The sequence below is a fragment of the Zonotrichia albicollis genome, chromosome 1 (genome assembly GCF_047830755.1).
Source record: "Zonotrichia albicollis isolate bZonAlb1 chromosome 1, bZonAlb1.hap1, whole genome shotgun sequence".
Lineage (NCBI taxonomy): Eukaryota > Metazoa > Chordata > Aves > Passeriformes > Passerellidae > Zonotrichia > Zonotrichia albicollis.
The window spans coordinates 57,328,578-57,353,149 of NC_133819.1; the positions used below are offsets into that span (position 1 = coordinate 57,328,578).

Below are 24,572 nucleotides of genomic sequence, written 5' to 3' on the forward strand. Positions count from 1 at the left end.
TTAAAAGCTTTTAAAAATAAACAACTTTAATAAATAAATAATAGTAAATAATAACAACTTTAATAAATAAATAACTTTAAGAAATAAACTTACTTAAAAGCTTTCTCTCCTGGGTAACCAAAATTTTATTGTATACCATATCTATCTGTGCTCAGGATTGTAATTGTCTCCTTAAGACCCAGTTCTGTGTCTGGAAGCATCACCAGAGGTTGCCAGGGTTTCTTTACAAAGCTGGAGCACCCAAGCCAGGTTCTCTTTTCCCTGGTGGCTTTTGCTTGAGGCAGAGGCTTCACTTCCTCAGAGGTTGTTTCAGGTAAATTTTTCTGGGCTCACAAAAATAACAACTCAAAAACCTGAATTTCACAATCAGAAACTGCTTTCAAGTAAATTTTGCAAACTCTGTCAGCAGCACAAAGCCCGAGCTAGTCCAGGGCTGGGTCACCCCACATTGTTGCTGCAACACCATTTTAGGAAAAAGAACATCACAGCTGAAAGTCTGGTTCACTACCAAGTTTCAAAAATCCTGTTATAGATGGGTAATATGACGATTGGCACTCACAATTAAAGGATGAATATTGTGTGCATGTTAAGAGAAGTTTTGTTGATGTATGGTTATGTTATTGTAGTTTGTTATTTGGACACCTTCTATTCTCCCTATAGTCCCCTTTCCCCATCACTGTATTACTGCCACTGGACAGCCTTGGTTGTCAGGGTTGTAAGGGACATGTGGAGGGAGACCGTGCACATATGTCCCTTGCACAGGGCAGTTGGGAATGGGGAACACCTCACCTCCAAGGTAGTTGCAAGAAGGTTTCCACCAATGGACAGCAAAGAACAGTTGACTGGCAGACTTTGGGAGGGGCCAGGGTTGCCTGATGCAACACTACGGGTATAAAAGGCAGAGCAGCCATTTTGTAGATGAGCCCCTGGCAGTCAGCCACGCTCCCAGTGCTATCCCTTTTTCCTTATTCTGTCCTTTGTTGTGCTGTTGAGGTTTAATAAACCTTTAAAATTTTAAAGTGAGCAGTTGTTTCTCACAATCCCTAAAGCATTTATTATTATTGGGAAGCCATTATTTCTTGGCTTCCCAAACAGAAGTCTCATTGATCATAAGTACAGTGGTGAGCCTGACAGACATGACTTTTGATATTTATGCTAGAACTTAAGGAGCCATATTATGTGTCTACAAATGAAATGCGAAACATAAGAGTTTGGGACCTGCTGATTTTTGGCTCTAAATTTAAGTATTAACACAATATTATTAGACCTTACAAGATAACAATGTGATTGTGGGTCAAAATAATTTATTTGCAACTAGACAATTTTCTCTAATAGATAGCTGCCTTTTTAGGAACCAAAAAAATACCACTGTGCATTATAAACAGATAAGAAAATATGAAACTCATAGCTAAACAAAAATCCAGCTGTTCCTGAGAAGTCTGAATATTTAAATTTGCAGGTTTTAATTGTGAAAATAAAATGCGTATTGCACATATCAAAATTATTTTCTAATTTGCCCAGCTGAAGGAAGACATTCCTAGATTAATTTGGAGTTTTTAAATTTAACTATCATCATAGAAGATAAAAAATAGTTTGGGTTGCAAGGGATGACTAAACATCATCTAATTCAAGCCCCTCTGCCATGGGCAGGGACACCTTTCACTAGACCAGGTTGCTCAAAGCCCCATCCAACCTGGCCTTGAGCACTTCCAGGGATGGGGCATCCACAACTTTTCTGTGCTGCCTGTTCCAGTGTCTCTCCACCCTCTATTTATTCTTTATATCTCATTTAATTCTCTCCTCTTTCATTTTAAAGACTGTCCTGTCTCTACATGCTCTTGTAAATAATCTCCCTCCATTTTTCTTGTGGGCTCCCTTCAGGTACTGGAAGGCTGCAGTTAGGTCACCCCTTTTTTCCTTTCTCATTTCCAGACTGAACAAACCCAGTTCTCTCAGCCTTTCCTCACAGGAGATAAGGAAAACCATCCATCCTTCCAAGCAACTTGGTGGCCTCTGCTTGGTCTTGCTTCCTGTGGTGGGGACTCTATAGTGTATGCAGCACTGCATGTGGTTCTCACCAGAGTGGAGGGGGTGAATCACCTACCTCACACTGCTGCCAACACTGCTTTTGATACAGCCAAGGACACGTGGCTTTTCTGGGCTGCAGGAGCATGTTGCTGAGTTGTGTCCAGCCTCTCAACAACCAGCACTCCCAAGTCCTTCTCAGCAGGCTGTTCTTGATCTGTTCATCACCTTATTTGTATTGATACTGGGGGATGTCCCAACCCAGATGCAGCACCTTGAACTTGGTCTTATTAAACTATAAACTATATATACAAAAACTTTAAATATATACAACCATGAATATATAAAAGCTATATACATATATTGTTTGTTTATTCATAAAACTAGGACAAATTAACTATTCAAATACTACAAACTTACAAAATACAAGGGTTTCTAGTTGTTCTTCTATTATATAATATCTTTATTTCATATTCTACCTTTTTCTTAAATGTAATTTCAGAATACCTCTGCACTAAGACTTTTGGATTTCACTTTACCCTGGTCTTCATCCATGTGTTTGCCAAAAAAGGTGATAACCAACGTAATTGAAAAAGTAAAGCTATGCATATAGGCAGGGAACAGTTTTGACAAAAGAAAATGAGAAAACATAATAGCAGTGCAAAATTTCATTCTTTACGTCTTGCTAAGAAATTATTAACACTGCAGAGGCCTTATAAATTCAATATCTGATCTCCATGCATGACTCAATCCCTGCTACCATTTTTTCCAAGGAAGCAACACTTTAAAATACACAGCAACATAGCTGTCAAAAAACAAGATTGCAACAGAAGTGACCTAAGTAATGCTGGAATTTAATTAACTAAAGCAAAGGGGCCCACTTTCTTTCAAACTGACCACTCTTCCCAGGAGCTGTTCCAACTCTGTGAACTGCCCAGGCTGAAGACCAACAACATTCCCATGCTGAATCTGAATTACACACACACTGATTCTCCTACCTGAAAATCTTAGAGCAAAGGTTATGCGTGCATTTACACTCCTCTACCTGATACACTAGAGTATCATACTTAAAAATTATGACCTGAAATACTAACACATACCAAATTTAGTAACATTCTTCTAAGCCTGTGTTTTCCTGGCACTTCTCTTCTTGAAATCCAAATATCCAAAGGCAGGCTTGTGAATTAAAAATATTTCAGTCTCTAAGCCTTTTGGCTTGTCCTCACAGCTATCCGCTGTCCATTCATCACTTGGGAAAACATAACAAATGAAAGCCAGCTAGGTAAACTCATACACTAAAAATTCAGCAAGAGCTGTTTCTGATCCAGTCCACCTGAACAAAAAGATGATTGCAAATACACAGATTTTTTCAACCTGTACCCTTGTTCATGTTGCAGCAAGAAACAATATAGAGGATCTGTATTATCTTTTATCAATCTCATAAATAAATATTTTTACCTTCAGGCAAACCTGGACGAGTCCTGAGCTGCATTCTTTTGAAGTTAAATTATTTTATGTGTGCTTGTCTTTTCATTTCTCTCTCTCTCACAAAGACAGGCCTTCATTCCTTACAATCTCTCCCTGTATAACTCCTACAAAATCCATAGAGAAATACATGTGGTTTGTATTTCCAGCTCTTGAACCACAACAAAGTCACTTACCTCTTTACTAGGCATGACCAGGAATTTTCTGCAACAATCAATCACTGGCATATTTACATCAACTAATATTCTCTAAGCAAAACTCTGCACATAGGAAAATCCATGTTAGGGCAAATCCCCAAGCTTAAAAAGGCGAGAAATGTCTCTACTCCCACTGTTTGAGCTGCAGCCACTGTTTCTGCTCCTGGAGATAAGCAGTCTTGCTAAAGAATCATGAGACTCCTATCAGCCAGAAAAAGCAAATGAAAATGTAAACACAAGAGAGAAGCAAGAGGACACAACCATGTTCAATGAAATCTGAACTACTGCAGCAAAGGAGGAGTGGAAAAAACTTGGCTACAAAGGTAATTCCGTCTACAAGCTATTCTCTTACAGAGATGGGAATAGCAGTTCTTACAGCAGTTCTTTTCACATTCTGTTTCAATATCCAAACAAAGCTGAGTGAATTTCAGTTTCTAGATCACTGACATAATTCTTCCCAAAATAAACAGCTGCTAGGAAAAGTTCTTCTCCTGCACTGACAATCAGGCTAGACACTCATCCACATCTTCAAAAATTTGTGTATTGCCGGAATTCTCAGGCAAGAAAGGCTTTCTGGCAGTCCTGAAGCAGTAACACTTACTTTTATCTAACAGCTGCTGCTGTCAAGCTCCCAGATGGCTTTACTTTCTGCATCTTTGGAATGAATCACTTCAAACGAGGGGAAGTGAAGCTATTAGTTCCTCCTTTACTAACAACTATATCTCACTACAGAGCAGTCCACAAACTTCTACTCTAAACGTAATTCCAAACATACAAATTGCATCACCACCAGACAGCTGTGTCCTGGACAATGTTCATTGTCTATTTCAGGGACTGTCAGCACTTTAATGACTTGTCAGTTGAACAAGAGATAAAAGTGGTTCTTGTATCCCCAAAATACATCTACCTGTTCATTGTTTATGTAGGAGTTAAAAATTAAGTTCAAACCTAATTCAGAAAGTACACACTTTTTGGTTCAAGTGTTGCTGTTCTTGCAAATCAGTAAATGGTTGCACATGAAACAAGCCAGAACTCTGATAAAAGACACAAAGCACACAACACATGGTGTGCTGGCAGTACTTTTCCAAAACCAGAGAACTGGGATGATCCTTTGCAATGATGCAGAATTGCTGTTAAATTTGAAACCTCCCACATTTGCCTCAAAGATATGAAAAGAAACAGAGAAATATATCAAAAACTCCTAATGCAAACTGATGAGTCTCACTTAAGATGCAAATTTAGTTTTAATCTCACTGCATTTTGGTTTTCTGTGAGGAAAAAATCCCAACTGTTTTCCTTGCTTCAATTACAGGCCTCTTTTGTGTGGTAATCACATATCCTCTGAACAGAGAGAGAGACACAATCTCCCAGGATTTTCCTGAGAAGCTGTAAGAAAGCTCAGAGAAAAGAATGAGAAACAATTCTTATCTTCACTCACTGCACCTGTTGTTGTGCACATGTGAATGTGTTACAGAGATTTGTTTACCAAAGGGTGCTTTCTTAATTGGACACTGGTCATGGTGTTTGGATTGACTGACCAATTGGATCTGTCTGTATCAGACTGTCTGCAAGGGTAATGGGTGGAATGATGTTGGGGAGGATGAAAGGAAAGCCTTTTAAATATGACTGCCTGGCAAAAGATTTTGAGAATATAGAAACTATAAGTGAGATTGAAATGAAAGCAACCTTTGAGATACCTTAGTTGCTGAAAAACAATGATGTGACCAGTTGAATGTAATCCCCCCTGGAGGAAACAATTCCCTCTGCAAGCAGGCAGGCCTAAGAGTCAGAGCAGGCCTTGCAGCTTGGCAGATGGGGCCCAAAGAATAAGATTTAGGGTTTAACATGTAAACTTAGTATGATAATGTAGTGATTCTTATAGGTTGTGTGGAAACATTGTAAGATATGCATGCTGTAGTAGATTGATTAATGAGAATCTGCATATTCAACACTGAAGATGATTTATTGTGTTGTAACGGGAGCTTCGCTCTCTTTTCGCTCTTTTTGCTCTCTTTTCGCTTGCTCTCTGCGCTCTTTTTTCTCTCATCTCCCTTATCTCTTTGCCCGCTTTCGCGCTCCTCTTCGCGCCCTTTTCTTTCTTTGTCTCTTTGTCTTCCCTCTGCACTTCTTCACCCCCTCCTTTCTACATGCTCTCCGCTCTTAAACTTTTGCAGTTGACTCTCTTACACTTTAAGCCTCTCTTCTGTCGGCCCTGCTCCGAGCTGCAGCTGGCAGCTCGCAACAGGGCCCTGCACCCACGCCCTTTGTAATAAACTATAAGTTACGTTACTTGGCTTCAAAGAGATCTCATCTCCATCCATCCCTACCATGCATGACCCCCGTCTCCTACAGAATGGTATGGTATGGTATGGTATGGTATGGTATGGTATGGTATGGTATGGTATGGTATGGTATGGTATGGTATGGTATGGTATGGTTTAATAACGCAATTGGTCAGCCTTCTGCAATGATGGAGTCAATGCTAATTATTCCCTGTTCAGGGGCTCGCTGCTACAATGCTTTTGTTCCTTCATAAGCTTAAACTGCATGTACGTGCCAGTGATTTTGGACCATTAACATTAAGCATGCTTGAATGCAGGCTGAGGCTCAACACTGACACCTGCACCTAGCTAGATTACCAGAATAAACACAGACAACATAATAGCATCACTCTATAAATTAACTTACTCTATGGATAAGTTTACCTGAAACAGATTTATTCAGACAGGTCACCATGCTGCTCAAATTTTATTGTTCAAGATATAGAACAGTATGGTGCTCTTGCTGCTGCTCCATCACAAGCATACTTTGGTACAACCACTACTTAAACCTATCCATGGATGTGTTTAGAAAGATGTTCTCTAACCATACCACTCAACCAATTTTGTTTCCTCTGTTATCAGTACCAGGCTTCCTGGGATGCATCACCTTTTGCAGTACTAGGTACTTCTGGCTGTGTGTACATTCCCACATCTGAGGTCAACTGGATTACTGGGTTCACCAATCTGATCCACTTCAGATATAGATTTAAGTTTTGTAAGCAAGGCTACAAGATACACCTCTTCAAAAATTTTATGCGAACTGTTGCAAGTATAGATGATACCTGGACTGGTGCAGAGTGGCAGAGAAGGGTCATGCAAATGAACCAATCACAATGAACTGATAAAAAATTTGGGGAAAAATATATGGATTGTGAATCTGTGTCATCTTAGAACCTGGCATTGGCCAGTTGTAGTGCTTTCTGCAATTTGGAGACCCAGAATTGCATTTACTGCAACTCTCAAACTGTGACATAAAAAGTAGGTAAATAGGTCCTGATTACATAAATTGGTTCAAGACTGCGAGATCAATTTCTGATTCATAAACATTAATCTGGCAATCCTTTATTATGTTTTTAAAGAGCTTTTAGAAAAGTATTATTGGATGGTAACAGAATTTAACTAGAAAGGAAGGAAGAAGGTATGAAGTCATCTATCACTTTTTTCCTTAACCTAACCCAAGCAAATCTGATATTCATACATGCATTTCATTTTAAATAAAATGAGTTTTCCAACTCATTTTAAATAAAAGTTTTCCAACTTCTTTCTCATGATGAAACTTCGGGTCTCTGCTGGGCGTTTGCTTAATTACCCAAATCATCACAGGCCTCCTGCTAGCTATGCACTACACAGCAGAAGCCAATATGGCCTTCTCCTCTGTCGCTCACATATGCCGGGATGTACAATTCAGCTGACTCATCTGTAACCTCCATGCAAATGGAGCTTCTTTCTTCTTCATCTCCATCTACCTACACATTGGCCGAGGACTTTACTACGGCTCATATCTAAACAAAGAAACCTGAAACACCGGAGTCATCCTCCTCCTAACCCTCATAGCAATCGCCTGTGATGATTTGGGTAATTAAGCAAACGCCCAGTAGAGACCCGAAATTTCATCATGAAAGAGCAGTACTTAGGTCATCAGGAAATTATTTGGTTTGCTAAGTTTCTCAAGTCCCTGAGTATAACAGAAAAATAAAGGAGGCTGAACAAACAAGGCGTGTTATCACAAAACCAAAATATGAACAAACACTGTAAAGAAAACAACTGATGGGATTGTTGTTAGCAAAATGCTAACAAACAGAACACACAAGTTCACATGAAGTCCTTAAACCTTGAATATTTTGAGAAGCAGAAAAGAGGACATCCAAGACCCAACAGAACATTTATCTGTGCAAAGGTTAAGATGAATTTTGCCAGTCAAAAGTATCACATTTGTACTTTAATGTTTTTACAATTACACTGAAGCAAGAAAAAACTGCTTCACGAAGTACAAGTTTCTAGACCAGAAGCTAGCTGCTGTTCAGCCAGTATGGAACATGGGCAGAGTCAGCCAGCACAGGCTCATCCTTAGAATACTACTGTAATTTATCATCCCACTTTTGCCCACCATGGATCAACAGAAAATAATACTTGTTCCACGATCCGAAGTACAAAGAATAGACCAATATATTTACAACTGTCACCCAATATACAGAAGCTATTGTGTCATTTTCATTCTACTTCTGCAAAATTTTTTCAGCTATTTTAAGCAAAGACTCAACTTGAAGTACCTTGTGTTTAGATAGAACAATGTAACATAACATCACAGTACAGAAACACTGTCACAAGAACAAAACAGTAAGTAAAGTTTATTTCAAAATCACTAAACTACATGAAACTATCTCCCTTTGTTCCTATCAAAAACAAAGCCCATCTTCAGGAACACTTCAATAATTTGCAAGTGCACACTCCAAATGCTGATGTTCAGAATCCATCATTTTTCTTTCAAACGGCTGAAACAGCACACACACCATGAGTCATGGCACTTTTCTTACTACACTGCTAGGCTTTCAGCAAAAATTAGTTATGGTCATCAAATATAAAGGAGCAGAAAAACACTGATGGCTCTACATGGTTGCAGAAAACTGTACAGAACCACACTGAAAGGCTTAAAGTGGCTGTCCAAAAGGTCAACTTTATGGATTTATTCCTTTCTTTATGTATGGAACACGTAGTTCCACAGTATTTCCATTTGTAATAAAATTGCTCCACCACTCCATGGCACAATAAATTGATCTTCAGGTGTTTCTAATCAAGTACATATATCAAAAAAGGAAGTTCAGGTACACATATGTTTAGCAGAGCTCTTTAATTTTCTAACTCACTAATTGAACTTAAAGGATTTTGCACTGGGACTTGTCATTTATTTACAAGGATTAGAGCAAAAGTACAAGCAATATGGGGTAACCTTATATTGTAGATCTGACAGCCTGGTCAGAAAGAGAAAGCTAGATAAGTTTTCCCAGAATCAGCCTGGGAAGCTTTAGGGAGCTGGTGATAAACAATGATTGCCAAATATTAAAAACAAACTGCAGATGGTGTTTTTATAATAATCTGTTTTGCTGTTTTTCTTATAAGATTGTTTACAAATGCATGTCTTGTTAATTAGACAATCATGTGAAATGTATTGATTAAATGACCAATCAGGTCCATCTGTAGCAAACTAAGCTATAAAAGAAGAGAGGATGAAATAAATGAAGCTTTTTTGCCTTCTGATCCGATTACGTGTCATCTCTGACTCAACAGTGACATTATATGATAATAATTATAGTATTTATTTCTTATAAAAAAATGTGAAGATGTCTACACACATTCAGCATAAGCATATACTAACATAACTAATTATATATTTGGTGGAAAACTTATACTGTATGTAAATGACTTAAGAACAAAAGTTCTTCATACAAGGAATAGTTTATGTGTATTTACTGAAAGAAGCACAGGGAATATCCTGACACAGAAAACTTTAGATGAACTTTAGAAGTTTAGCAAGTTCCTTAAAAGGATAACAGTTTAGGCAACATGCTTCAAGGTTTAAATAAGATAGAGAAAAACAGTATCTAGCCATACCACTTGAGAGAGAGTTCACTGCTCTGGGCCATCTCAGAAGCTGTACAGCTTGGAGCTCCAAGAACAGGGAAAACATAAACAATGAAAAAGAGATGTAGTAATGCAACTTTTACTTCCACAGTTGGAGAGAGCATGTCAACAGTAAGAAATAAAAAAGTGTTCCTCTGATTACTGAAAGTTGCCTCCATCTATTCAGTCTGGAAGGAGTTTAAACTAGTGCTCTTCTTCAGCATTTGGATTCTACGCATGTTTGAATGCAGAATCTAGAGTAGGTATGATAAATATGAAGGTAGACCTGCAGTCTACCCCATCTCTCACTTTCCTCTTGCTTAGCAGTCTGATCCAAAGCTTTCTGATGTCCAGGAAAATCTTTGAAAAGAACTTAAGCCTTAAACAAAAGGAATCACAGATAAATATTTAACACTTAAGTGAAACTTCTGGAACAGGGATAGAGGTGTCCAGGGATCAATTTGGATAACATCTGATCACTTTCTGGGATCAATACATAATAACAAATTGTACTATCTCTAGTAATGCTTCCCTTACTATTAAAAAACAAGCAAAGCACTAGAGCAAACTACACTAAAGGCTATTAATATTATGTGTACAGCTTAAATTCTTCTGTCACTTAAAAAAATATAATCTCCTGGTCTGGAGGAATTTATTTAACCACAATTTACTATCAGAAGTGTCTGTGGTCTATAGTGCTAAAAAAACACTTACAGAGTATTAAGCTTTACTCTGTACAGACTATTGAATATAACAGGCACCTCTTCAAAATCCAGACATTAAAATCTAAAACTATGGGACTCAGGAGGGTGAGTCTTTTATCCTGGTCTTTTCCAAAGTCAAGGAAAAAATCCACCAGCACATATTTGAGGTGGTTGTTCATGTACTAACACCATCTTGGAAACACATGCAAGGAAATAAAAAACTTTTCTACATATCACTATTCGTAGAAGATGGTTTCCTGCAGAAACCTTTCCAGGAAAAGTCCTCAGTTCTTCCGTAAGTATTCAATGGTGGAAACTTTACACATATTGTTTAATTAACCAGCGTCCCAGACACTGTCACAGACAGTTACAGGATAGTCCAAATAAATCTCAGCATGATAAATTTGCTGAAAGTGCCTTCCTTAAACAAAAACACCTGTCATAGAATCAAGCCTTCCTGACCAAAGCGCCTTCGTAACAAAAGAACACATTTTGAACAAGCTTTATAATCAACAGAACATGCTTGCCAATGGGAAGAAAAGTGTGAACATCACAAAATCATTATCCTGTAAAATAAGCGTTGCAGTGGCCAGCTGAAACCACCAAGCAGGACCAAGAGAGTCACTGGAAAGAGGTCTAGCCAAAAAAGGACAGGTACATAATGTTAAAAGACCAGCAAAAGGGCAGAAATTTCTCTCAATCAGAACAATATGATTACTTCAGGATTCACCAGAAAAAGGATTGCTATTGCTTCGTGGTGGCCTAAAAAAACCTGTCTCTTGTTCTGTAAGTCTTCCCAGAGATTTGTCATTTGACATTCATAACTTGGTTATTAATTATTAATTTGGTATCTTAATTTAAGTTCATTCATGAACATGCAATGGTTCTATAACTTCTTACATCATGTACAAATGGTATCATGACTGATAATGCCATCTATTCACATTTCCTTTGTTTACTAGAGGAAACACTCACATATATATGACGCATAAGGTAGTTGAGTGTATGCATACTTTGGTGAGGACACAGAGTGGGAATTTAATTGCTCCTCCTGGTCTTAGGAAAGAATGAAATCCTGATTTGTACTAAGGCATTTTGGATTGTTTCTTCCTTACACTTTTAATCTCTGATGCTACCATGCTAATTTTACTCTCAAGCAAGTACAGTGTTAAAATAAATCCAATACTTATAATGTCAAGAAGGTTATTTTTCCTTGTCTAATGAAGCTAAAGAGGTTGGATGCCTTATTGCCTTCAGAAGAAGGAGGAAGAGTTGTTCAGGAAGCAGGTGCATGGAAGGAAAACACCTGTGGATGAGGCTTGCCTCTGATGCCTTTTTTGAGCTTACCTAGAAACAGAGGCCAGACAAAGTTCAAAGAATAAACTTATAATAATATTTAATGAAGAGCCTTCAGGTACATTAAGGGTAGATGAAGCCTCCCCAAAGGGCTACACCCAAAATGAACTATGGTCACGAGTTTTTCAGACAGCTATAAGTTCCTCCAAGCTTCAGGCAATGAAGTCATATTCCCCCAGTTTGCTCCCCCCCAGTTCACTTTTCTTTATACTTTTCGAGGCCTGAGGCTGTAGGGTGTCCTTGAGTTTCAGGCCTAGAGGAATTGTTTTGTCTGACCAAAATGTGTAGACAGTAGCTAACACTTTATATGGAGTTTAGAGTTATGCACTAATGCAGTACAGGATTTGAAAAATAAGAAGGCTAAAATCTTAAGGCATCACCTCTTGCAACTTTTTATTCAACCTGGTCCATTAAACAGGTTGTAAGATTGAGTGAAGAGGCTTTTCCTGTCGTATCTGTACATGAGAAGAGATATTGATTTGGACATTAGTGTTTAAATTAACAACATTAACAAACATAGATTGAAGCTGACATGACTAAGAAAAAGGGACATGCTAAAAGATAAAGACAAACCTACTAAAAAACCCATATATGCTAGGCAAATACAGACTTGGTTGAAAAAGCAGTGTTACATGGCCCCTAAAGCTAGTTAATGCTAGTATGTTGTGGTTTAACAGATTGTTTGGTTTTTAGTTGGGGTGGGAGTCCACGGGCTGCAGGGTTGGTTCTCTGTGGGGACCAGGCGGAATCAATCAGCAGGCTAGTTTTGAAGACACCTGGTTAAACAACTTAAAATAGCTGGTTAAACCACTTAAAATAGCTGAACACTCCTCTGTGGAAAAACACATTCAGAAACAAACAAAGCCTGGGAAAAGCTCTCTTGCTTCCAGCCTTTGAACAGGTAACTGTCCAAGCTGGCCCCTCCCTGGAATGTCTGCCAAGCCCCATCCTGGGGGGTGGCTGGGGCCTCTTCCCAGCAGGACCACGCCCCCTCCTAGCAAAGCCCGTCAGTCCATGGCACCAGGGGCCATCCCAACACCACAAGCAACCAGATAGCTGGGATCAGCACTCGGAGTGGCCCTGTGGCCAGCGCAGGGGGCGGCCTCGAGGCCAGGAGCGGCCATGTGGCTGGGACTGCACGGCTGAAATCAGCACGACTGGGGCAATGTCATACGGCTGCAGCTGTCTCAACATGGCTCGCAATTAACTTTGTTTGCTTAGCCGCTTTTTGCTTAGCTATGGTGTGGACAGAAGGACAAAAGCAGTGGCAGCAGTTTTTCTTTTTCCAGTGCCCCACTTGAAGGAAAGTCACATGGTGGTACCATCAGCCATCATGGCTTGCATAGTGCCAGCAGGGACCATGTGATCAGCAGCGAGAGACGCGCTTCCTTGATTGCGGAGCCTGGACAAGATTAACCTTTCAACACTGCAGAACTCTGTTAAAAACTGTTTCAGTTTATAAAGCTTGAGAACAAACAAACCTACAAATACCATTTTTCTCCCAAATCAGGAAAAGGAAAGGGTGAAGACATGTAAAGAAAACAACATGGGACACTGAATTCAGTGAAGACGGAGTCAAATTCTAGCTGGGAGGAGACTGAGGAAATGCCTTGTCTTGGACTGACATTCTCTGGTGAGGCTATGGTGAATATATAACTGATATATCAGACTTTATTTTTTCCCTGTAATTCACAGAATGCATTGAGGGGCTGTAGCGTTCCAACTACAGCTGTGAGCAGAAGCACCAGTGTTGAAATAAGCAGATGTTGCAATAACTGTAATCCAAAGAGAAGCTTGAACAGAGAGAGATGAGAGAGATCAGAAACTTTGCCCCAGGGATGAAAGAAGAAAACCTCTGTTCCCAGATATAAAGGAAGAGAACTTGTGTTTCCATACTAAAACAGCTCATCCTTAAAATAGTACCCCAATAAGCTGAAATTACCCATGGTGGTAGTTATGAGATAAAACTTCCAAAATGTGGGACGGACTTCACGATTGCAGAATTCTGGGCGCCTGCTGATTTGCTGTGACTTTAATGCCACAAGAGAACTGTTTCATGTGGAGAAGTCTCCATAGCATGGTAAGACAGACTCCTCTTCTTAAGAGAACTGAAAAAAGACTGTTTTAGAGGTGGTAAACTGACTGCAAGTCTCAGGTTTTATGTCTTTACATTGTCAGTAAATGTAAAAGAAAGAAAAGAAGGTGTGGGAGGAAGAGAAGTGTTCTGAACAGAAGGTTTATTCTGATTTTTCTTTTGTTTTTTTCTTACTATTCTTATTTCTTATGATTTTTTTTCCTTTACTTCTGTTAATAAAGTTTTTTAATAAAGTTTTGAGCCTGTTTTGCCCTCCTCCTAATCCTTATTTCACAGCAGAAGATGAGTAAATAATTCTAGAGAGTGCATTGGTGATTTGGCCAGCACTAGACCCATTGGCTGGGAAACTCAGATTGGCAGACCAAAACCACTACACCTAATTGTTGTTTCTGCCCAGTTTTTGAATCGAAACCGCCACATAGTCACAGTCACATGTGTTACCTTCCTCCTACTTTATACTATCTGAATTTGCTGTGCTGAAGAGAGAGGTCTTTTGCACAGTCTTACAAAAGTAGAACTGCAGAGAACATTTAAATGTCGCATAAACTACATTAACATCTATTAAACCACTCAAATTTCACCTTATGGTCTTTGAGTTTAGAAGCATAATGAAGCTTTTGATAAAGGGTGAGTGAATAAATCCTTGGGATAACAACACTGCCTATTACTGAGACAAGACAAAAATAAATTGGAGGACATTAAAATGCATTTTTTTCTTTTGAAAGCAAAAAACTGGTTCTGCAGTAGCTTGGAAGTATTAGACAAGTGCAGCCTGTGCTTCAGATAAATTTGTGCACTGTTAAAAACATTGATGCCAAGGGGTGTGGAAGCAAGTGTTCCCAGAAATGGAAATATAGATAGTGAGAGGCAGGAGGCTCACAGAAAAAATTCATGGGCCCAGGGAACCCTGGTTCTCATCTCTCTTGTCTTCAAACATAAGATTTTCAATATTTAGGTAAGGAACTATTCCTCTTTGGCCCTTTGCATTTTGGGGGAGATTCTCCTTTTATCTGAGCTAAGTTTAAACTAAGCAGAATTGTTAAATGGTACCTGAGAAAATCACTGTCTCGGGGCACTAAGTAAAATACACATAATTTCTCACTTCAGACATTTTCTTATCAACATAGTTATATGTTTGGGTAAAAGGAAAAAAATATTTTTCAACAGAACTGGAGTTCAGCTCAGCACTTAAGTAAACCCTCTAGGCTTTCAATGAAGTGTTCAGTATATCTTATTATATAGTCCTAAAAGAGACAAGAAAGTAACTTTGAATGAGCAAATCCTTTGAAAGTCTGGCCCCTGGCTGCACTTAACTGTTGGCTCCTATCTGACCTATGCAAAATACTATAATAATTTTATTTTTGGTAACCAAAAAAACCCCAACAAAATCAAACACAACCAAAAATACCAAATCTCCAAAGCATAAGCCCAGAGAAAATACATTCCAGACCAATCTTAGTTATCAAGCACAAATTTGAAAACATCTGTGTGAAATTATATTTACTCCCTAACATATTGAGGTAACAAAAAATTCAAGCCACAGTACTGTTAAAATTAATGCTGTATTAATGAGGAAGGCAAAAGAGAATTGCCTATTGCTGCACATTTTGAAATGAAACCTTGTAATCCTGTGTTTCTATTCAATGTTTCTAACATACTAAAGAAACCATCTTATATTAATTTTTCTCTCTTTGTCAGCTTCATTATTAAGTAGACAAACTAATTTAAATTATATCTGTTCAAGAAAAGAACATACAAAACTGCAAGAAATAGAAGAATTAAGTTTTCTCAAAGAAAAATCAATTAAAAACAGACACTCCACAATGTTTCAGATACTGTTTTAAGCCGGCAGCGTTTTATAGTGTAAATTTGTCTATCTTTTATAGGCTTCCCTGTTTTTACTGTCAAATAGAGGGGAATTGTTAGAGGACACATTTTTATCCCTACATTCAACCAAATTTCTCTTAGTCTCAAAAGTTAGTGCATCCAACTGGTGACTAAAAACTGAAATTAACATTTATTCACTAGGAATTTGTTCTTCAGCATCACTCATCAGAAATGGCATCAAAGCTGCCACTTTCTTTGGTAGTCATCTGCATTCCTGTAAAGTGACAAAACCAAGCAGTTTTGCCTCAACTTTTGAGTTTTACATTATTGAAGGGGCCTTTGCAAGTGTTTAACAACATAAGAGGGTACCTCCCTACTGAATAGCTATTTACTTTGGGTTGAAGAGGACAAAAAAATCTCAGTAAAAGTCAAACATCCTGTCTCATGACATGACATGGGTGCATACCAGAATGTTGGTTATTTATTGCCTCCATGGAAACATTTATTGCATACATGGAGACACTTCTCAGATACTTTCCTTTATGAGAAGAAAAAAGCAGAAGCAAACCAGTTTATATATATTTGGCAAATTTTGACTGACTGTTGTTGATTTCAGTTACAAAAGACTAGAAAATTTGGAAAGCAACCCTCCTGAGACATAGGAATTTGGATTCACTCAGCCCTACCCTATTTGGATTAAAACCCTCATTTTTATGCCAGAACTGTTTCTGTTCTAATTGTCAAGCACCACTGAGCAAGCAAAGGTAGTTTTCTGGGAAACAAACAGCAAGGCTTTGTTGAGAGAGAAATTTAAGTGTCTGCTTTGTAAAGACTAAATCAAAGTCCTTCATCTGTCATTTTAAGCAATTTTAACATGCACATGTGCTTCTCTTTCCACAGACTGTAGAGTTGGAAGACAAAAGAGTGCAGGGGGTTGTAGCAGTTGTTAAATGAAGTGAGATGTCTTAAAATGGAACACTGAACAAGAACCCTGTGCATTTCTGTTGCCAATCCACTTAATTCAGTTGAACCAAAACAAATACTATTTTGGCCAACAATGAACTTTGGGTTTACCAGCTTTCTTTATTAAAAAAAAAATGAAAATCCTGTATCTCAGGCAACTGAATGCCACATACACAAATGGCATTTTCTCTCTAGAATAATTTTAATGTGCTACCAGGATACTTAGAATAGACTTAAGAAAAAGCAGTCAGACAGTGCAAAAGGAAGACTAGCATTCATCTCTTCTTCCAATAATTCACCTTTTCTATTTAAATAAGTTTATGTTCTTTAGCAATATATATTATTTTAGTATCTTTTTATTTCAATATCTTTTTGAAATCTGATTTCATTTTCAGAACACTTGAGAGCCCAGGTTTTTACCAGGATCCACTGGCAGGTTTCATATAAACTAATGGTTCCTATTCAAAAAAGACTTGCATTTTCAGCAGGAGGGAAGTGTTTAAGAACAGTAGCTCTTATGCACTAACTAGCTCTTATGCACTTATGCCAAGTAAAAATCCTGGAAATTATCACTGAAAACTAAAAAAAAATTCCTCAACAAAAGACAAATCAAATCTTTACCATTTACCTCAATTCCTCTGGTTTGGGGAGCCTTTTTCAATATTATTTGTCATTTCATATTTGAGAGACATTTTGTAAGATACACGTGTGGCCACAGGTATCTTGGTATTTTGCAGCAAAAGAACAACCTTTTGTAAATCCATACACATTTATTGTATGGTAAGTGACACTTTAAAGAAAAAAATAAGAGAGCTCAGAAAGATCAAAAGTCATTTCTGTTCTTTTCTATCACAAAAGTCTTTCCTGACTTCAAAAACATAGGAAAAGCAAAACTTCTACACAGCAGTGGGAAGATCCAATTCTTCTGGTCCCAAATACTACACTTAAATGCATACTTTTACATCAGTGTAACAAAAGTCTCTGTGCTAATGTCTTGCTCAAGGAGGAGGAAATCTGACATAAATTGAAAATTAAGAACTTCATAAAACTTTTTATCTATTATGGAGGACCACTTCCCAAGGGATCGGAAAAGAAACAGTATTTATAAGAAGAAATGCAAATAATTTATTGCTTTCCAATTGTCAAAATTCTGTAAGAGTATTAAGAATGAAGGATAAAGAACTAAATTCAGATAACAAACTGAATACAGCCTGGCTACATTCAACACCTATGTACACAATCTTATTAGCAAAGGATTCAAGATCATTTAAAAGGCAGTTGCTTATGTCCATAATACTGTATCACACCAGTAAATCAAAAGCCTTTGGGAATATTTTTCTTTTATCATGTCTTCCCATCTTTTGTTCTTTTGGTAATAAAGCCAAATAGTTGTACCATTTCAAAAGAGATACTATTCTCTTATTCACTTCTAATTTCTATTTTAACATAGGAACTTGGAAATACACATTCCATGCACATATACCTACAAAACAATTTCATGTTCACAAAGGTTCTGCTGTAGCCTTCCTGACCACCTTGGTAAGGAATTTCATAGGCTCACATTTTTTGAAATTAACAAAAAGGTGTATAACTGTAATATAAGAATCATCTGTCACACTAACATCTCATACTGTTACCACTGAAATTCCTGTGGGAAAACAGGTACAAGTAAAACCATAAAGACTAGATCCTACATAAGCCTATGGGTTTAACTTAAAGTAGAACTGAAAAAGGTGCTCTATATGACACTTCCCTGCACCTTAAATATATCACCACTGTTATGCACTTTCAAATGTGCCATGTATTGCACCTTTACATTTTCTAAAGTACAGAAGAGATTCTCTCTCAGACTTCAGGATTACAGCTAGAGGCCTCATATTCTAAGGTTTTTGACTTTGATCACATTCTGGATGTGAAATCATTATCTCCTCGTAGTGGTACCTCACCTTAGTGAAAACTAGGATGCAATACACATTTTTAACACACAAGCATGATACTAAACATCTGCACAAACCCTAAAGAGAAGCTTGTCCGGGTGTTTATAAATCTTACACAGAAGATTACCTAACTGCACTATATTTACCCTAAGCAGCAGACTAAGCTCAAACTTGTGTTAAGTAAAGACCCCATCCTTAAGAGAAAAATATATCTGTTGCCTGTGTATGTGCTCCTCGTGATCTTTTGCTCAACCTATGCAGAGACATTGCTCTGCCTGCAATTCTGTTATTGAATATCATAGGGCAACAGTCTGCCTCATAAATATTTACTTGAGAAAAGAATAACTATATACATCTAATCTTGTGGTATATTTTCTAGCTTAAACTCAAGTAGGTTTTTTTGCAGATATACAATGAAATTCTTAATATCTATGCTATCATATCATATTTCTGGTCTATCTCAGGTAATTTAAAAAGTACCCTGCACACAAATTAGATATAAAAATCTATTAAATAGCACATATGACTTCTGAACAGCAGGCAAACAAGCTAGCTGTACTTGAAAATGAGCCCTGACTAACTCTTATTAAAGACATGAACAGCATACAGTTCTGTATCTTCCAACAGAGTGCTGCCTGCATGTTTATCTCTGCTTTCAACTTCCTGCATTGTTGTAGTTACCTACAATGCAATGCATGAGGATGGGAAGGACAAACCCATCTAGCCAATCAATCTCAGCAATTAAAAAATATTTTACATCAATGCATTGCTTGTTGAGGGCTAGGTATATGCAAAGGAAGGGGGAAAGGATGGCAGAGGAAGGAAGGGAAAGAATCATAAATTAAATTGAAACATCATGGGTAGGAATTAAGACATCACTTCCAGTCAAGATACAGTCTCTCTGATGTTACTCTTAAAATACACTGCACAGTCTCAATCAACTCTGATGACTCCCTATGGAGTGGTCTACCTGCTGCATAAAATGATTGTTCTCTTTCCACCCTCTCTATTCCTCCAGTTTTCTGCAGGTTGGAGTCTCCTGTGCATTAGGAAATACTCTTATTACAACAGTGAGGCAGTGGTAGAAGGTCAAGCTCCCAGTAAACTTCTGCCTTCACTGATATGGTCATTAGATGGTCAATGCCAAATCCAGACTATAAAAATCAATTGAAACTGAACCTAGAGAGCAGCTACCTAAGTATCCTGGCTTCATGTGTCTCTCATTTGATAACAAGCAAGTTGTAAAAACAAGAACTTTGGCATCTATTCAATATCTTATCTGATGTTTATACTTGTAAGAAGTCAGGCACGCATGTGCACTGACGTGTGCAGCCACAGGTGTAACATTCTGAGTCCTTACATGAAAACTACATCCATTAAAAGCACAGCATTCACTCAAGCAAAACATCAGGAGAGCATTCACACTGGAGTCAGAAGCTGAAGGCAGTACTGAAGGTTCTCATCTTTTGCCGTCTGATTACAGAAAAAAAATCTAAAAAATCTGTAAAGAAGTACATTTACAAAGGAAGATATTAAAATAGGCACACCCTTTAGTATTTGTTTATTAACAGCCTGGTGCATGTTCTGAAATACTCCAGATAACAAAGTAACCAAAAGCTAAAAACTCACCATATAATTCTGTTGTTCTTAAAATTCTGCAATAGAATTCTAAATAGAAGTTTTTGAACAAGGAGAAGTCTCTAGGCAAATTTACAAGTAACTTCTATCAATCAGTTGTGTCTCAGCTCATTCTGTGTATTGACAGGAATCTCAACTACTACAGCTTTCTTTCCTAAATTAGAACCACTAATGCCAAATAGGGAAGGGTAGAAAGCTACTTCACATATCAGTAAAGTGGCCTTACCTTCAAGCAAATGAGGTCTCCTTTCTTCTTTCGAACACTCTGGAACTGTTGCAAAATGTTTTGCCCTGGTCTAATGTGACAAAATTACTCACCTTCCCCATCAGGGCTCATATTTTCATACGAATCCCAGTGTATCAGTGGGTCTGATGTATTGTAATCAACTATTACTCCATGATCATTATGAAGGTGTTCACATCCTAAAACGAGACGTGTTTGAAACCAAAAATTACCAGTCACATATGTAATTATATACACACACATATGTACGTATGTCTGTAGCCTTCTGACAGACCTTTGCTCCCTGAATGGCAACTACCTATTCTGAAATGTAAGAAGCAGCAAAAGGGAAAGAAAGGTTAAATAAAACAGTTTAAAAAGAAGAAGAAAAGCTTAATTTATCATTTATCATTCAGATAATTTTATCTTGAGCTTTTTGATTATGATGTAGGCTGATAACTTGGATCAGTCCCTAAACACAAGTAACAAAGATGATCCACCCAGCCCTAGAGGGTCAGACATGGTGAAGAGCTTCTGAGAATGAAACTATGAGTATCTGTAAGGAGATAGTTTTAAAGGAATGACAAAATTAGACTTTGTTACAGATTTCATTCTGATTCATATAGATTATCATTCTGATACCAGAGCAATTTATCACTAAGGATCAACAGGAAGAGCTGAAAACTGTGACTTCATGTCCCTTCCAGTTCCTCCAAGGTGGCAGCTCTGCAGAATCTGAGACTAGACAGCTGGCTTTCAATGTGTTTTGCTGCATTTAAGTATGCTCTGCTGAAAACACCTGGAATTTTCAGCAGTAACCCATGTTTTTGTGCCCTTAACAAGGCATTAAATAATGTTCAGGTTTTAAATGGATACAGTGAGGAATTTAGGCATAATGCAGCGATTCAAAAGCAAAGCACGGGCATCAAGAATTCATTACTGTGAACGTGGCTTTGATACTGGTACAAATCACAGATTGTCTTTTCTGTCTAGATTAGGGAACAAAGAAATTCTGTTATGAAACCTTTGGTTGTGTCTACAAAGCAAGTCCTACTGTAAATTTTTCTAAAGCAACAGTATTATGCATATACTGTGACATTTAAAACAAAAATAGTTACAAATAGGACTAGAATGCTATGGTCCTGTACCTTCATATGCAGCCTGGAAAAAGCCATATATAGAGAGTTTCTGTGATGACATTTGTAACAAGGCAGATTTATAAACTTTATTATTAAATATTCAAGAATATTATATTCTTGGCAACTGCATTCTTTCTTAAAAATAACACAGTCAGTTATGTTCTAGAACACTGTGTCCAGCTTAAAGCTACAGAATACAAAAATTATATTAACAAATTGAAGCAAGTTCAGGGGAGCATGACCAGGGTGCTCAGGACTGGATGACTCTCCCTGTGAGGAAAAGCTGACGGGTCAGGGCTTCTTCAGTCTGGAGATGAGATGGTCTTGACAAAGAGCTGACAGCAGCCTCCTGAAGGCTGTATTAGAAACAGCCAGTTTGGAGCAAGGCAGAAGGAAAGGAATATTTGAAAATAATTTGAATAATTTTAATCTAGATAAATTTAGAGTCAAAATGAGAAAAAATAATTCCACTGTGAGGACAGACAGACATTTAAAAAGCCCACCCACTGAGTCTGTGATGTCTCAGTCCTTGAAGTTTTTCATTATTTGACTGGACAAAGCTCTAGGGAAACTGGTCTGATCTTACAAATGAGCCTTGCTTCAGCAGGAGGATGAACCAGAGATACCCTGTAGTTTTTCTATGATTCTATAATATTTTCAGATGTGGAAAACCCATTTTGCAGAAATTGTAAGTAAGTATTTCAAGATGTCACCAAAAACCAGGAAATAAACTCTCCAACCAATTCATAGGTTAGAAAGCCAACATAACTAGCAGTGTTGGCTGCTTGGAGATTTCTCCTCAAAGCAGGTACTCCCAGTAACATAACAGACCACATTATATTCCTGAAACAAATACATACTCATCACATTTCCTGAATACATGCATATATGCTAATTATTTCTGTGGACTTATTTGGATATGGCTCCAGATTTTCTGATTAATCTCTTCTCTTTGAGAATATTTCAAATGTGGTGATGTCATAATGTCCTTCTCTTATCATTCTTTGTTCTGAGATAGATGATCCTTGTTCTCAAAACTAAGATCTCTACTAGTACATATTAATCACTAATACAAGTAAATAAGGAAGCATTAGCTGGCACAAGCTGGCACAGATGTAGAGGATTAACACAAGGTCACATTTATCTCTGGTATTTGTATTAAGCACTGTATGGTGCAAAACTAAGCATTAACCATTATATAGGGATCATATACTATGGTGCTACAGTTACAGAATTTTTCAACGTCTTCCCAGATTGCTGCATAGACTTCTTCTTAAAAAAATATGACTTGTTGAGTAACAAAGGTGAGCTGCTCTTCCTACCTAGTTAATTCCTCAGACTGCAACTGAATACAAATATCCAATTACTTACAACCTTACTTTTCAACAGCTTGAAGCCTACTAAAAAATCCACACCTCTCATTTGTCATCTAAGGAAGGCAAACTTGAAAAAAATTTTGGTCCTTTTTTAGGCATGTTAACTGGCCTATCTTCAAACATTTACTATCCAGAAACATTTAGAACAAGCTAGACAAATTCATTTATAAAACTGGTTTTCTTTTATGGCTTTCAAACAGGTTAAGTGAGATTTTTGTGCTCAGTTGGACAGAATCCAAATTCTTAGTGGCTATGGCCATAATTATCAAACTCATGTGGAAAAAAAAGGAGGAAAATACACAATTCACAGGACAGTGAGGATACTGAATGGGAATACGTGTAAGAGAGACAGTTAAGAGTATTTGGTTTTCAATCAGTCTGAAGCAGAATCCATTCTTTTTGGGACACCATAAAATTATTAAGAACACATTCATTAACAGAATTAAGCTGCAATGATCTGCATAATCTTAAATTCTTACTGCAAGTAAGAATTATCACATAATCTTAAACATAATAAAATAGAATTTTGGAAGCATGCAGAATATCCTACAAGCCAACTTCAAAGCAGAAACATTTCCAAGAAAACTACACCTGTATCTCTTTATACTAAACTGAAGACAGTCCAAACTTCAATACTGCAAACATAATCAATTATGACAACATCCAAAAGAGGTTATGGGATAGGCCACTGCTGTCACTTATGTTGAACCAAACCACCTACTATCTATGTTTTACCCAGATACATTAAAGTTTTCTACTAGTTGTAGAAAGTGTTCTGGTATAGCTTTAAAACGAAATCTGGTGACTTCTATGCTGATATAAATGCAGAGTCTTTATTAACTTTTCCAAATTTAAACCAATAACTAATATATTTTAATGAAAGTGTAAAATTTCAGATTTTTTACAAGAGAAATGGAAGAAAAGAGGAAAAAATATTTTTTTTAAAGAAATGTGTATTTCAATATGATTTATTTTCAAATTAAGCATATTTTTGGTTCTCTATGCTCACCTCGAATTTTCTCTGGAGTTCCTGAAAACACTAATTCCACCTTGCTGTAGTCAGGGAAACGGTCATCTGAGAACAAAGGACAGGAATTCAGCAAGATGTTTCCCAGGAGAGCAGTTTCAGTGCACTCAGAAATCAGGATTCTCTACAGCTTTCTCATGTGCCCTCATCACTCTTCCCTTCCCACTTGCAGCTTAGTGATCTGGTTTTAAAAGCCATATTTTTTGTGCCACACATTCTCCAGAAAAGACCACATAAATCCCAGCTGGAGTTTTGCTTGCTTTCTAAAACAGTCAAAAGCAGAAGAGATGTACATCCTAATCCTCTCTCTAGACAGTAGACCGATGTGACTTATAAAGAAAACACACCTAGGAAAATTAAAATTGCTCCCCATATTGCCTAAACCACAATACTTGACCACAAAAGTTTTGGTATCCTTATGGTGCATGCAGGAAAATATGATTGATTGTAGTTTGCTAGTAACATAGGCTTAGGAAGTTCCAATCCTGCATATGAACACAATAAAACTGACAGTATGATTTGGAAAATATGAGGACTAGCGTGACACATTTTCAAGTGTGTCTGAAAACTGTGTCCATTCTTTGATATTCTGAAGCATATTAAAAGACTCAGACTATGTCACAAACACATTATCAGACTTT

The 24,572-nt window shown here is 37.5% G+C and overlaps 1 protein-coding gene across 16 annotated transcripts in view; it reads right to left on the reverse strand.

Moving 5' to 3' along the window:
* The window catches only part of TNS3 (tensin 3), a 201,999-nt gene that overhangs the window by 65,459 nt on the left and 111,968 nt on the right, over window positions 1-24,572 (reverse strand). For all 16 annotated transcript variants that reach the window (XM_026798154.2, XM_074542013.1, XM_026798159.2 and 13 more), the window contains 2 exons: window positions 23,914-23,979; window positions 20,485-20,589 (listed from right to left, as the gene is read on the reverse strand). In XM_026798154.2, the coding sequence (XP_026653955.1) occupies window positions 20,485-20,589; window positions 23,914-23,979 (171 nt within the window). The remainder of the gene's footprint in view (window positions 1-20,484; window positions 20,590-23,913; window positions 23,980-24,572) is intronic.